Source organism: Vicugna pacos, chromosome 18 (genome assembly GCF_048564905.1).
Source record: "Vicugna pacos chromosome 18, VicPac4, whole genome shotgun sequence".
Taxonomy (NCBI): Eukaryota; Metazoa; Chordata; class Mammalia; order Artiodactyla; family Camelidae; genus Vicugna; species Vicugna pacos.
In genome coordinates, this window is record NC_133004.1 from 41,767,017 (window position 1) to 41,783,167 (window position 16,151).

General features: G+C 42.2%; 1 protein-coding gene and 1 long non-coding RNA gene across 2 annotated transcripts in view; one reads left to right on the forward strand and one right to left on the reverse strand.

Moving 5' to 3' along the window:
- The first annotated feature begins 11,363 nt into the window (after positions 1–11,363).
- LOC140687154 (uncharacterized) lies at positions 11,364–12,315 on the forward strand. Its single transcript, XR_012061301.1, has 2 exons — positions 11,364–11,950; positions 12,031–12,315. It is a non-coding gene; the product is annotated as an uncharacterized lncRNA (long non-coding RNA).
- A 2-nt stretch (positions 12,316–12,317) lies between these two features.
- Positions 12,318–16,151, reverse strand: part of LOC102525384 (cytochrome P450 3A12-like) — a 37,333-nt gene continuing 33,499 nt past the window's right edge. The window contains exon 13 of the mRNA XM_015244598.3: positions 12,318–14,102. Within this exon, the coding sequence (XP_015100084.2) occupies positions 13,932–14,102 (171 nt within the window). The 3' untranslated portion in view covers positions 12,318–13,931. The remainder of the gene's footprint in view (positions 14,103–16,151) is intronic.

Sequence of the window (16,151 nt, forward strand, 5' to 3'; positions counted from 1 at the left end):
TGGGTCCTAATCCAATAGGACTGGCGTCCTTATAAGAAGAAGAAATGAGGACACAGATACTCACGGAGGGAATGTGTGAAGACTGGGGAGAAGACGTCCATCTACGGGCCACGGAGGGAGGCTCCAGAAGGAACCACAGCTGCTGACACCTTGATCTCGGACTTTCAGCCTCCAGAGCTGTGGGAGAACCCCCCATCTGTTGTGCTTTGCCCTGGCAGCCCTAGCAAACTAATAGAGATCCCGTCTCCTTCCCCCTCAGGCTGGAGCAGTGGTGCGTGAGGGCACGTGGCTGCACAATAAGTCTCTCCAGCTCAAGTGTGAGGTCCTCTGGGTGGGAACCACAGCCTGTTCATTTCTGTATTCCTGGGGCCTGAGAGTGCACTCATTGGCACGGTGATTTCGAACAAATACATGAAGGAAGGAATCATCTCCATTTTGTACAACTGCCTTCAAATTCTAGTAAGATGGCGAGTGCAGAGGTTACATCACTCTGTAAACAGACCAACTGATTATTCATTAGTTGTTATGGCACAACACGAGCAGTCATGGGGCAGGATGTCGTAAGCCACTCACAAGTCACTAGAATAACAAGGGTTGAGATCTGGGCAAATGCAGCCAAAGCCCAGACCACTGATGCCTGGAACGGCCGGATTTAAGCCAGTGCCTGCTTCCAGTATGTCACCTAACGTCAACCCAAGGTAAGTCAAGTCACCAAAACCACAAAACATCAATACCTAGATATCCTGTCTCTGCCATTTCTCTGCCAGAGACAGAGACAAAATGGAGAGAACTATAAATTGGGCTTAAGGGGAAACCCACCAGTGCACCAATGTGCCCATAGAATGGGGGCAGCAGGGTACGGCCAAGAAAGGGATGATGCAGGTGACGGGGCAGACGTCAGGGCAGGATATAGCCCAGAGAGGAAAAAGGAAAAGTCAGTTTAGGGGAAAACCCACCTCATATCACAGCGCAGGACCAGAGAGGAGGAAATGGGAAAAGAACCGAAACCTTAGGAAATACCCTCAGAAATCCAGTGACTGAGCCGTTCAGCAAACTGGATCGTCACAAACTGATCTGTGGCTAATTAGGCTGGTTCCGCCTAATCCACCTGGGAATCATTCTCAGGGTCTCATCTGTATTAACTTCCTTGGTCCTGTCAACAGCCCTATGAAGTAGGTGCTGTTATCACCCCTGCTTCACAGATGAGGAAACTGGGGCTCACTAAGGTTAAATAACTGCATCACCCAGCTTGTAAGTGACAGAGCTGGTTAATGAATCTAGGGAGAGCCTGCCCCTCGACCACCTCACTTACTGGAGGCACAAACCTTTACCCTCCGATCAGCACAGCGGTTGGGACCCTTCCCCTTCATGTGTGTAAAGAGACCCCTGTATACACACACACCCCACCACCACCAACTCCCGCCCTTGACTAGCAAGTCCAGTGACAGTTGTGACCCTGGACAGTCTTCAGAGTTCTCGGCTGCAGACATCCAAGATGGTGTCTCAGCTCCTCTATCTCTGTATGAATTACCTAGTGCTCTGTAACAAATTACCCTAAAACATAGTGGCTTAGAGCAACAACTTTATTATCTCACATTTGTGGGTGAGGAATTCAGAAGTGACTTAGCTGAGTGGTTCTGGCTCAGAGTTACTCATGCCAAAATGCTGGCTGGGGCTGCCAATCGTTTGAAGCTGGACAGAGCTGGATAATCTGTTTCCAAGGTAGACTAGTCATGAACATGGCAAGTCAGGGCGGACGGTGGCAGGAGGTTTCAGTTCCTCGCCATGTGGCAAATTGCGTGTCCATACAACATGGCAGCTGTTTTTCCCCAGATGAGTGACCCAAGAGGGAGCAAGGTGAAAGCACCTGTATCTCTTTTAACTCAGCTGCAGGAGTCACACACCATCATGGCCACAATATCGTAGTGGCTTCACACCTCAGCCCTAATCATGTGAGAGGAGACCACACAAGGCTGTGAATGCCAAGAGGAGAGAATCATTGGGATGCTCTTGAAAGTCGGCAACCACAGCCTACTAACACAGTGTCACCCTACTGAAAGGTATGCTAGGAGTAAAAGGCTTGGTGTCAAGGATACCCAGCACATAATATGTACTCGATAAAGTCAATACCCTCTCTTTCCCTCTCATCTTGACCATGTGACTCCAAGAGTCACCCCTGCTTAGTCCTTGGCAAATCTTCCTCTGAGCTGACCCACTACCCCACTGCCACCTCCATTGATCCATGGTAACATGAAGGCTTATTGCTTTCCCAAGTCCTCTCAGTTCTCATCTCTCTTCTGGGTCTTATACATCCTACTCTGCCTGAAGCGAAGGAGGAGCTTTCCATTGACCTACTTTGGTCTAACAGACCACCCCGAAATAGCGATCTTTATTTCGCTCATGAATCTGGGGCTGACAGGGATCAGCTGGGAGGCTCTTAGCTTAGGGCCCTCATGTAGTGGCAGGGATGCTGGAGCTGGGGTCATCCCAAAGGCTCTCTTCACACGTCTGTGTTGGAAAGACTCCAGCTGCTCTGGGAGAGGACCTGAGACTCCTCAGACATTTCTATTTTTATAGATAGATGGATAGAAAGAAAAATAGGTAGACAGAGTGATGACAGATATGTATCAGCGAATGATAGCTATTGATGGGCGACAGGTAAAAGACAGGCAGACAGACGACAGACGAACTGGTAGATACAGATAGATGGCTGGGAAATACAGACAGAGAAATAGTTGATAGAATCTCGCACACATAGACACACTACCACAGTTTCAGGGAGTTTTTGCATTATCAAACAAGATTCCATGGAGAGGACAACTGTTGGCCTTTAGGAGTGAATGTGGAAGTTTAGACACTTCCATGTCTGGGGCCTTCCAGCCCCACGGAAGTGTGTGAATCACCCACTCTGCAGAAGTTCTCAGCCAGTCTGTCACAGGAGAGGAAGTAAATTCCTGAACTAACCAATGTTGACTTGATATTTCCCTGCTCCTGCTTCTGTATCTTTCACATCTGAAGTGACAAACCTGTTTCATCCTAGCTTTTCATGTATCCTAGACACTGCACAGAATAGACATGACCAGAGAAGCCTGTCAGGACTCTGGGGCATAAAAGCAATTTGAAGGGAGGGCAGGAGGGAACCCACATGAACACAGTGGCAGCATTTCCCCCAGGGTCACTGCAGCTCCTCCTCCCCAAGGTTCCCCACGCTCAGCTGTGATGACAAAGGCGCTCAGTAGAAGGGGGATGTTTATGTTGTCCTTTGGAAAATTACTGAACAGCATCAGGCATCACTGAGACACTGATGATTTCATAGGTAAGCCTCATGAAAGGTGTTGACAATTATTTTCTGAAATGGTAGGTGAAGCTGGAGTTGATAATGCTGGAGCTCAAACTTCAAAACCAACATCGGCCTCCTGAGAACCGAGGAAGACACGTCTGTGAAAGGGATACCGATACTCATTAAGCTCTCACTGCGTGCTCCCTGGTCTCTACCCTAAATGGTTCCATTTTGAAGATGGGGACTGTGAAGCAACAAGTACTAAGGTATACAATATTAAGCAACATTTTCAAGGTCACACTCATAAGTGTCTATAGTGGTGGAAGTTACCACATCCCTTCCTGAGCTGCAAATTCACCCCCCAGTTACTGGGAGTACAGGCTGCTACCAATGAAAGGCTGCCCCATTCTCTGGAAAAGCTCCCTGGGCCAAACTAAAGCTATTTCACCTGGGAGTCTGTGCCTCCTGGGGGATGAGAAGCACAGTCTGTGACTGACCAATGGGTGCAAATGCTGGCCCCTGCCTCAAACTGGGATTCACTCTGTATAACAATTCTGGGTCAGAGTTCCCTGTAGGATCAGTCTTTATGGAAATCACATCTTCACTATGGAGACCACATCTTCACTCATCTTTTCCTCCTTCCCTACCCAGATTCCCTCACTCCCTCCTCCTGAGAGCATGCTCTCCATAAACTATTTGTGTCCAAAGCTTTGCCTCAGGCTCTGCTTTTAGGGAACCTGAGTCAGGGCTGAGCCTGAGCTAATTTGTGCACAGTGGCATTCAGCTGAGGGACACACAGGCCCTGAAATTTAGCTCAAACTCTGTGACCCACACAATGCAAAGAGGAGACTTCGTCCTCACTTGCCCAAAGCCATTGATTGGTCTGGACTCAGCCCTGGATGATACTGGGATTTGAAACTCAGAAGCTCCAGCTTCAGAGCCCCTCATCTCTCAGTCACAGTGTGGTGCCACCTCCTTATATTAAAATAATACAAGGAAGACAAAGGTGAGAGACGGGAGAGCTGTGTAAGCCAAAACATTACTTCGTGCCTTGTTACCCACCAATCACAAACTTACTGAAGAGTCTATTGAAAGAATTATCTTCCAGATGCATCTCAGAGTAAATTGCCAGTCTGAGATTTCATAACCCGCTGTATCACCCACAGACAGTAACATCACCTACCTGACCTCAATACGAACCCAAAGTCAGGAAGTTAACACAGACACATTACTGCCATTTAACCTCAGGGCCCCCAGTTCTCCACCTGTCCCCACCACGTCCTTATCGCAGAAGGACCCAGCCCATGAGTTACCTTTAGATGTCACCTCTCCATAGTCTCCTTGAGTCTGGGACATTTTAAACCCATCATTGGTTTTCATGACATTGACTCTTTCAAAGACTACAAGCCAGTCACAGACATGGAGTAGAATAATCCTCAGTTTGGGTTCATCGGACTCTTCAGGGTTTCCTTCAGGTTTGCCTCCTGGGCGGGAACATCACACAGATAAAGTGAGTTTGTCTCACAGCGTCCCATTAGGTAACGTGTAGTCAATTTCTCCCATCCCTGAATGCTCTCTCTGATCCCTTGATTAAAGAGGTGTCTGCCAGGTTTCTTCACTCTAAAGCTACCCTTTCCCCTCTGTAATAAATGGGTATTTAGCAGCACTACCTTGAAGCTACGTAAGTATCCTCATCAAATTGCAATTTATCCATTAATTTATTTTATTTATGTATATCTGTACATACACGTGTTTTTCTATTTTCTTGGCTTATAATCTCTTACTGTCCTTATTTATTATGATATTCAAATTGTCCTCGTTTGGTCAGTGTAAGTCCCTCAGGCTGGCTTCTCTGTCCTTTCGATGTGTCCCCACTGATGTTTACATTTCCTTGTTTTCTAGCACAAGATGTTCCAGGGTCATCATGTAGTTTCCCAGCCCTGGAATCAGCCATTTCTCTAAGCCCTGGTTTCTTTCAGTGGAAAATATTATTTATAAGCCCCAGGAGTTCTGATATGTTTCTGCCCCATTTTGGTGCTTTCTCTGGGCTTTGTTAAGTAGCCTCATGATACAATCCTCAGTTTACAGATGTAGAAGCTGAGGTCAGTGAGTGCAAGTGGCTTCCCAACAATTATTGATCACAACAACCTGCTATAAATAAGCTAATATGAAGAAAGAATGGAAAGTCCTCTGCTGCACCGAAATGCCAATATTCAGTGTTTGCCATTTCATGATAAGGGTCACTATGAGAAACAGTGAGACCCAAGGCTGCAAAAGTGCTTGGTTAAAATCCTGGCTTCCATCTAGATGGTTACCTATGCCCAGGAATCCCCTAAGTGTTTGTCAAACTGAGGGCTCCTCCCATCTCAGCGGGAATAAAGACAGGTGTAAGTCATGGGGAGACTAAGGGTCTTGTGCAGGATCTACTCTGGGTTTCATGAGAATAAGGATCATGATTTCATTATAATGCCTGGTGACCTACAACCAGGAGATCATGCATACTGGAAAAGACATCAGACAAAGGCTTCTTTACAGCCATGCTGGAAGGGGCCATGTCAGTCCTCTTCTCCTGAAGGGACAGTAACTCCTGTTTTTGACACCCAGCTTTGACAGAAACCAGCATGAGCAGGGCAGGATGAGAAGAAGACAAACCCTGAGTAGATGCCTGACCCAAGAGGTCATCAGGCATTTGATCTTCAGCCGAAGATAGATTCCTGTGATAAGCTTCAGAAATACACTTAGAATGTCTTTTTAGAAATTCAGTTAAACTTTACAATAATGTAACATGGGAACAAGAGGCCATCTGGGAATTGAGTCTCAGGCAATAAATACCAAAAAACCTCAGAGACAACAATACTAGAAATTAATATCACTGAAACATAACTTTTTCTCTCTAAAATTACCCTCTTTTCTACCAGAGCCAAATTAAGATTAATTTGTTTGCACAATAAGTCTGGTGTCAATAAATTTGGCCTGATTATTTACACGAGGGTAATTGACCATGCAGGCTCTTTTAAATTGGCTGTACTGGAACCTTTTATAAGGAATCTCAAATAGAACCTTTAAAAGGTCTTTCAAGGCAAGAAAACCCATGCTAAGGCCTTACCATCTGTGATATCTATAGATTTAAGTGAATTCCTCTCTTCTTGAGGTCCCCCAAACATCTTGAGATTCCATAACCTGCTAGGAGGTAGCCTTCCTTATTCACCTGATAAGGCTGCTGGGAACCTAAGAGTTTCCAATTTCTTGAGGGATCGGGTACAGAGGAAATACAAATCTTTCAATTCTGCTTACAAAGGTTATGTCATAATTAGCATAAGGGGGAAGATTTCCTTATATCTGAAAAACAAAGATTAAACAGCCCTTTGTAACTAATTCTTGTTGATCTTTTGTTAGCAGTTTATGAAGCCATCAGCTTTTCTATAAGAATTTTTAACTTCTTACCCAGTCCAGCAGTACGATCTAAAAGTTATCAGAAAACTGTGCTTGTCAAAAGGTCCCTTCTGTGATTCTTGAAGGTGGAGCCTTTTGGCAAAAGCTTCAGAGGACAGCAATAAAAGTCTATAAATGACAAAAGATTTTAAAAGGGACTGTTAAAGACTTGATTACAATGCAACTGGCAAATAAACTTGGTTTCCCTATGACAGACAATGTTTTTAAATGACAACCAGACGAATGACTGGTAACATTATGCCAGGACATATTCAACTTTTAGAAACTTTATATAATTTCTAGAACATTTTTATTAATGACATTTACCCATACAATAAACCTAAGAAAGTTGATCACCACTCATTTGACAATGGTTCCCATGTAATTTGACATCCCCAATAAGCCTAGTGAGTCTAAAGTCTTTCTCTGAGATGCTTCAGGGGCCCCATGAAGCACCCCAAAGTTAGCTAAAGGTCAAGGGAATTTCAATTAGAATTTGATCTTTGGGAAGCTTGTCAAAAATACAAGATATTTTAAAACACTTGGTTAAATAGGCTTGTAGGTCACTGTGAAACAATCCTTATTCACTTAACCAAAGTGACAATGAAAGATTTCAAAGACAAATACAGAAAGTTCCAACAGATCACTTAAAAGGTAAAGTAACTTACAGTCTGTTCTCAAAAGCAGCTCAGTATTCCAAGAAAAGCTTGTACTCTTCCCACAGAGAGAAAAACTGCAGTCTTACAACAGCTTACTTGTCATAACAAAATTCATTCACTCAATGAAATTCAATTTAATCTTAGCCAGTCCTGACCACGTACAAGACTCCTTTCCCACAGACGGTCCACAACTTTCTGTATCCATGGTAGTTTCTCCTTTATTTTCCTTCCCATTTAGAATAACCAGCTTTCAGGCAAAATTAATTTCTTTTCCCTTAACAAACTGAATTTCCATCCCTTATACCTTCTTTTACTGAAAACACATATCCTACTTTCCTTGCATACCTAATTTTATATATTTCAATTTTTAACCCTTAAAAACCTTAATCTCTAGTGGAAAACCAAGAAGCAAGTAATTAAAAATAGCTTGTCACTCAGCACTTCCTGACAGGCAAATATACGAACATATTCTGTGACTGAATTTCTGTCCTCAGTGGAGCGCAAGACGTATGACCAATGAACCCAGACATCTTTAGTTTTTCTCTCATAAGAAGATGTAGGTCAACTCAGACTTTTCTTAAGCAATTGATGTTCCAGTATTTCATCTTATTTGAATAGATCTGGCTATTCAATGAATTCCCTTCATTTAACTTGATTTAACAGAACTCTAAAGTTTCAAGTTACCAAAAATCTGGGGAAAATATTTTTAAGTAGACAGTCCTAAAGCAATTATTCCTAAAGAGTTCATCTAAAAATTCTTATCAAATCTACATTTGATTTACTTAAAAGTTTTATATCAAGTTATTTTTCTTGCTGACAAATTTTCTAACAAGAATAATAAGATTTTATTTGACTTCAAGTAAACCAAGGTACAACAAAAGTATTATACTTAAGTTTTTTTTCTTTTGGGGGGATAATTAGTTTTTTTTTAGTGGGGATTGAGCCCAGGACCTCGTGCATGCTAAGCATGCGCTCTACCATTGAGCTATGCACTCCCTCCCATACTTAATGTTGATGACTGTAAAAACATGTCTGTATTAATTAAACTGACAAAACTTTAATGACAAATATTGATTTAATACTATTTCCAAGATCACATGAACCTGAAATTCATTTGGGTTAGCTTCTTTTATATTTCTGAGGATTTACATGTGCTTAATTTCCTTTAAATTAATTAAATAGAGCTCTTTGACAAATTAGTTTTGACAGTAAGACACATCTACAACACACACACATATATACAGAGATACGTACAAACACAAAGACACAGAGACCCTCGGGTTCCCATTCCAAAATTTCAGCCATGAATCATGTACAATATACAAAACTCAACAGTTACAAAAGAGGAGCATTCAGATTGGGTTTCTGGCAGATGGAACAAATCCAGGTCTCCTGTTTAGATGGTTAAACCCTTTTTACTAACATTTATGGAGAAGACACTTAAGATTTATACTTGTCCTTGACAAGTCAAGTTCCAAATGACCTATCACCCCCCATCTTTTTTTTCCCAATAAGAGTTACATTCCAGAAATTTCCATTTTAATATAATGGCCTAGATAAGAGTTCTGGAGAAGACCAGGTAGAGCTTTTATAAGTCAAAGCATCGGAGGAGACATGCAAGTTTCACCGTTAAGGCTAGTTGCTGGGGTTTTGGTTTTTGGTTTTGTTTTTTAATATAAGCTTCTTAAGATAAATAGAGGAGGTTTGGGGAGTGGTGAATAAAGATTGCTGGGCTGTGAACTGTTTCTGGGGCCACACCTCTGGTCCTATAAAGACTAGGTTTGTAGAATAAGGACAGCTGTTTTTAACTTCTCAGAATTTCTCAGAAAGAACTGAGTTACCACTTAAATGATATTAAAGGAATGACGCCGGCACCCAACCACGCTGGAATGTTTTTCTTTCCCTCTGGGTATATTTAGCTTGAGCGAGAAGGCCCCAACCCCAGATTCCTATCAGGCTCTGAATACCGGTTATGAGTTTAGTGAGACCGGTGGCCTCCCATCTTGATAATCTATTTATAAAAAATGTTGAGGATCCTCCCGGGATATAAGAAATTCTTTAACTATGGCCCCCCGTTCACCCTTGAGCTGAAGAGCGCTGCCTGCAGGCTCAGTGGTCCCATTTCTAAAGGTAACCTTTTAATAATCTCTTCTGAGTGGAAAGGCAATTCAGAGAGAGGACTACTAGAATGAGTACTCAGATAAGGGAGGAGAGAGGGGAGCAGTAGTTAGGTCAGTCTTTCAGTTTTTTTGCTTTAGGTACCTTTTACATCATTGATTTTTCATTTGCTTTCTACAGCAAATTCTCCAATGACACTGTTTTGGGATTTTGAAGCCCAAAGGCCAGGATTAAATAGCTCTTTATAATCAGGCTTCTGCACGCCAATTGAAATAGGCACAGCAGTGTTAAGATGACAGCTCTCTAAAATTTTAACAATTTAGAGGTCTTTCCAATCCAACGCGTCTAAGGGGTTAGACTTACAAATATTTTCTCCTGTTCATCTAATTTAGAAAAGAGCAAACCTCTTACTACTCTTATTTCCAACAGACCCTACAGGCGAGGGTCCAGGAGACTGACTGACATGGGAAGAACTCTTGCCTTCTGCCAGCTTTCTCTAACTGCACACACAAAAATCAGCTTTGGAATGCCAGAAGAACCCCACCTTGGCCGTTTCAGGGTGGGATTTCCTTTACATCCCAATTAAGTAAGTACTTGCACGTATCAGTTCCACAAGTGCCACGCACAGACCCAGCTGGTATTCCTGTAGGTGGGTGTCCATTGGGGAGCTGAACTGTGAGGCACAATTTCCGTTATTAATTTGGTAGTCTAATTCAGAAATGAGATATGATCTGAACAACCTTCTGAGGACAGCGTGGTGGATGCGGTGTGTGCTGATTCAGAGTCTAGCTCCCCAAGGAGTTACCCTTAGGTGGGTAACAGCTCTTTTACGTGTCTCAGTTGCTCCAACAGTCTAAAACCTCCGTGGATGCTCAGAGCACTAGGGGATCAGCCTTTACCTTGTGCATTCTCGGTGAGCAGGATTTACTTAATTGTTGCAATGGGATTCCCTGTGGGACCACTGCACATCACAAGGACTGATCCTCAGACACTTACGTTCTCAGTCAACTGAGGACACATTATGGCTGGAAGGAGCAAATTTCCCTTGTTCTTTGCTGGTGAATAATTCATTCTCTCATTTCTTTGGCAAACAGCTTGTTCAAGCCAGATATCAACTTGTTTGTTTTCAATTTAAGCCATGGTTAACAAAACCCAGCCACCGATGTCTCCCTGGACCTCCTGCCCAGATCCCCCTAGGTTCCTGCCTCAGAAATGCATTTGGTGCCTCTTATGACTCCATGTCCTCAGTAAAAACAGCTTGAATAAATTAAGATATCACTTAAAAACAAGGAGATCTGGATATCAGGGGAACTCACTGGAACACCTGAGGAAGATTGAGAAGCTGGTGGTCAGAGATCAAAGGCTCTGTGCTGGTACTGAGCGCAAATTTGGGGCAGACTTTGGGTGTCCACCGGTGGGTATCTCTAATATCCTGCCAACTATGCCGTGCAACGGATGATGAAAAATTAAATAATAGTCAAAGAGAGAAACAAATTTTCATCTGAGCCAATCTGAAGATTATGACTGGGGAGACATTCTTTCAGAAAGCTGTGAGGAATGTTCTGCCCATTAGAGTTCAAAGCACAATTACATACGTTTTTGAGACCAAGGTTTTATTCATCAAATGATGTATGACAATTTCACAACCCAGATCTGCACATGAAAAGCAAGTAGTGGGTCATCATGATTCCTTACAAGATTAAGAAGTAATGTTATCACCTAAGGAGTTATCCTGCTGGCGCCAGGATTAAATAGCTCTCTATAATCAGGCATTCCTGTATCTTCTAAGGAGATATGATTAAGGCAGAACACACGCATACTAAAGGCGGGGGTGGGGGAGTTGGCTCAGCCAAATGACAGAGAATTTTATGTTTTAAAATTTTGTTTTCCTTGTCCTGCCTTAAAAATAATTTTGTTTTATCGTATTGTATAGATATACTATAACATTTTTATCCATTCATTTATCGGATTGCCTTCTCTCCGCCCTTTGGCTATTGTCAATAGTGCTGTCATGAACACGAGCTGTTTTCAGCTTCTCAGATGTCCACCCAGGATTGCAATCGCTAGGCCACGTGGCAATCTAATGTTTACATTTCTAAAAAGCTGCCAAAATGTTTTCCATGGTGGCTGCACCATTTATATCCCAACCAACAAAGAATGTGTGTTCCAACTCCTATACATTCTTACCAACATGTGCTTTTTAATCTTTTCTTTTTCTATAGCCACCTAGCGGTTGTGAAGTCATAAAATTTCTGGAATTTTGACATTGTGCAATCACAAAATCAAAATGGTTAAGAATCTCTGAGAAATTGCCAGAGACAGAGAAGGACAAGCAAATAGTGTGACTGGAAACCCAGGTGGCCCCTAGCTTTCTCTGGATGCCAGGGACATCTATGCTGTCCGCTGTGGAGATAGCCGGTTTTTAGGAATCCATAGAATGTGACTGACATGCAGGCCCTGGGTGAGTAATTTAAACCCTCTCAGCCTCAGTTGTCTGTAATCTATAAAATGAGTGTTAATAGTTATCTTTCCCTCTTAAAGGAGCCCAGACCAGACCAGACCCTACCCGAAGCCTGAATCTGCAAGTTGACCTCCTGGTGGCTTTGACTGAAGACGACATGTGACATTGCCCAGCCAGATACCTGACCCTCAGCAGGCCCTCTGGAAATGTTCGTTCATATGAGCTCATGAGCAGTTCAACTAGTAGTTATAAAGGACAAGCACACTAATCACAAATTATGGAATTTATTTTTTGTTAGCAAGAAAGGGGACATGAATTGAAGTTGTAGTTGAAAAATAAAAGTTTGGGAGTTTGCTGACTCTGAACTTTTATCTTTTTTCATTCTTACTGATTGTGTTTAAATGGCTCTTTTTTACCACCTGCTGTGTGTGAAGCCACTGAGTCATAAATGTTTAAGACTTAATTTCCCGGATTCTCATGGGGGCTGGTGGTGTCTTTCAGGCTGTGTGAGCTCAGGGCCCTGAGCAGGACCTCCAGCCCCACTCTCCTCCCCACCACACAGACACACATTATCTATCTGCCATCTATCTGTTGATACCATCTGTCTGCATCATCTGACCATCATCATCTATCATCTATCTAGACAGAAAAGCATGGATTTATACCGATAAATTCAGTTCCTTTCTCTGACTGCACAGGATCTGCTCTGTTTTTCTCCTTTTCGGAATCAGCTGCTCCCTTCTCCAACACAGAGAAATCTGGCTTCCATTATCTTTAATGTATTTACTAACTTGATTAATCCCCCTTTATGAAGCCATTGCCCCTCAATCCATTTCCATCCATGGATGCCCTGCTCACCCTACTTGGGTTCTCCACACCCTATTTAAGCTCTGGCTGCCCTCCCCAGACCACCCTTCTGAGTGGACAACCTACTCACCTTGCTTGGGTTCCCCACCCATGCCAGGCTGCTGTTCCTGTGGACACCCTCCCCTCCCTGCTTAGTCTCTGACTTGGAGCCCCTGTGCCCCTCTTCTCTGCCCTTGACCTGCAGTGTGAGGCTGCCCACCTTCTGGGCCTCACCTACTGGTTTTAGGACTGGATTATCCAGTAAGGGGAGCCAAGGCAAAGGAGGGAAGAGAATGGGGTAGGAAAGGGAGAGGAGGAGCCCTGTGCAGCTTCTGATACCAGCTGAAACTGACCAGTGCTTGTAGCCTTTCTGCCCAGTCAGTTGACCAATCAGCTACCTTTTATTCCACGTTCATTGTGTTCAGATAATTTGGAGTCAAGGATGGAATACAAAGAGGTATGAAAAAACATCCTTCCTGCCTTCCAGAAACATGAGGGGAGATGAGATGAAAACATTAAATCAAAACCAATAATAGAATAATAAGTGTCTCAGCTGAGCGTTACCCAAAAAAAGGTAGGTTTAAACTATGAATAGACTTCCTAAGCGACGGGCAAAATCACCGTGGATTAACTCTTACTATTTAATATGTCAAATAGGGGTTTTGATAAAGGTCCCACCCATCAGTGATTGTAATGGTTAGAATCATTCAGTCACTGAATCTCCCTGATGTAGTGGCACACGTTCCCCCTAATGTGCACAGAAGCATCAGATAATACTTTTGTAAAGAGATATTCAGTGACTTGTTCAATGTAACATTTGATTTAGAATATTCTAAGTCTGCGATATAAATGTCAGTACTTCAGTCACTACAATAATTCTTATTTTCATTAATTTGCTGATAAAAACTTGAGAAACTTTCATTCTTGGCCAGTATTCAGGACTAGATGGCACTAACTGGGGGTGGGTGGAGATGGTCCTGTGAGAACCTGAGAGGCTGAGTCTACATGTCTGGCTCTTACTAGTCACTTTTTTTCACATGACCCAACATACAGCACTCCATGTAGACCCTGCGAGAGCTAAGTGAATGCACAGAATCCCTAGTCACCCATCATGTGCAGTGGGTGACGCCCATCTTTATTTCTGGGTCTTCTCCCAAAGTAAATCCAGGTCTCTGGTGTTCCGGGATGCAGCTTCCTTGCAGAACAAGGGAAAGTCAGGCTCCACGTAGTAATTTCTGGGCACAACCTTTAATACAAGGGGCTTTTTTGGTTGTATAATCCCTTGAGTGCCTAATTCCGGGGGGATCTGCAACAGTTAAACAAGTGCATGAGAACCAATTAATGAAGCATCACCAACCAAAGAAGCAAAGTAGACAAAATACATTATGGACAATAATGCTTTATAATCATATAAAAGCTACTTTTAGCATCATATATCTTTGATTTTTTTAACTACCAATTCAATATGTTTAATAGATACAGGGACAGTCAGGCTATCTCTATTTCCCTGATTGTATTGTAATAGTTTGTGACTTTCAGAGAACTGATCTATTTAACTCATGTTATAAAATACATGGGCATAAAGTTGTTTGCAGTATTCCCTTAGTACTCAATTTTTAAATTAAAAAATTTTCCACTTCTATTGAGATATAACTGACTTACAGCAGAGCATAAATTTAAGATTACAACATAATAATTTGACTTAAATATATTGTGGATTATTACCACAATAAGTTTAGTTAACATCCGTCATCTCACAGACATAGAAAAAGAAAAGAAAAAGAAAAATATACTGTTTTCCTTGCATGAAAATTCTTAGGATCTACTCTCTTATCCCATACAGAAATGTTAACTAGAGTCATCATGTTTTACATTATATCCCTCATACTTATTTACCTATAACTAGAATTTGTACCTTTTGGTCACCTTCATTCTTTGATTCTCTATACTTATTCTATAAGCTTTGTCAGGACTGGACAGTGAAAACATTCATTCATCATTCATTCTTCGAAACATCTACTGAGTACCTATTCTGTACCAGGATTGATACAAAGCCATGATGGCCTGTGTTCCTCCCCCACCCCCGCCCTTTTTTTATGGCCTGTGTTATTTATTGATTTATAATTTAAGTAAAAATAATGAGTTTTTAAAATTTACTGGATTCTTAGACATTATGGCAAACTATCTTGAAAAAACATACAAAGGTAATTTCATGTATGTTGAAACTTGCCAGGGAAGCCTGAGCACTTATTACACATGTTAACTGCATGGGCCTTCCTTGACTTCTAAAGAGTTCAGGCACCTCTCCCAGTGGAACCTATCCAGTTTCATGAGGGGAAGAGATCTTTGTGAAGCATTATGTCTATTTTTTAACATCTCCTGGCTCCTAAGTGTAGTGCAAATGATGAACTTTAAATGACCTACAGTGTTTCGTCTGACACTTTTAGCCCTATTTTCACCCAGTTACTCTGTCAGTGTTGGGGGACACCAACAGAGTGACTCTAATCTCATTTGACTGAAGGGAAAGCAAATTGTCATGGAGAGAAGAACCCCAGCCTGGGGATGACTGGGTGGAGCTTATAGGGAGCATCTGCCCCTTGCAGACGTGTCAGTGGCCCCCTTTCTCTCAGGGCTGATTCCCCTGTCTGTACACAATTACAGGACTGCCATAAAGGATGCCCACAATTAAAATGGAAACCATCTCTATCCCCGTCTTCCCTGGGAAAGCCTTCTCAACTGGAGCAGCTTATTAACTGTCCGAGTCCTGAAATAAACCTTAACATACGGCTGTGCTTGATGTGAATCAATGACAATTGTTCTTTCTGCTCTTCAGAGGAGTGACTCCAGATCTTTCTATAAACATATTGTACTTTTAAATTTCAAATGGCATGCTTATATTTCCCCTGCAGACAAACAGAACAAGCACGTACATAGATGTCATTTGTTAAATCTTTAAAGTTCAAACAGGTCAACATTTGTATCCAAGACCTGTAAATTTTTTTTATTTAAACATTTTTTAATTGAGTTATAGTCATTTTACAATGTTGTGTCAAGTCCAGTGTAGAGCACAATTTTTTCAGTTATAAATGAACATACATATATTCATTGTCACATTCTTTTTCACAGCGAGCTACCACAAGATCTTCTATATATTTCCCTGTGCTATACCATATAATCTTGTTTATCTGTTCTACATATGCCTGTCAGTGTCTACAAATTTTGAACTCCCTGTCTATCCCTTCCCACCCCCCACCTTGGCAACCACAAGTTTGTATTCTATGTCTATGAGTCTGTTTCTGTTTTGTATTTATGGTTTTTTTTTTTTAGATTTCACATATGAGTGATCTCATATTGT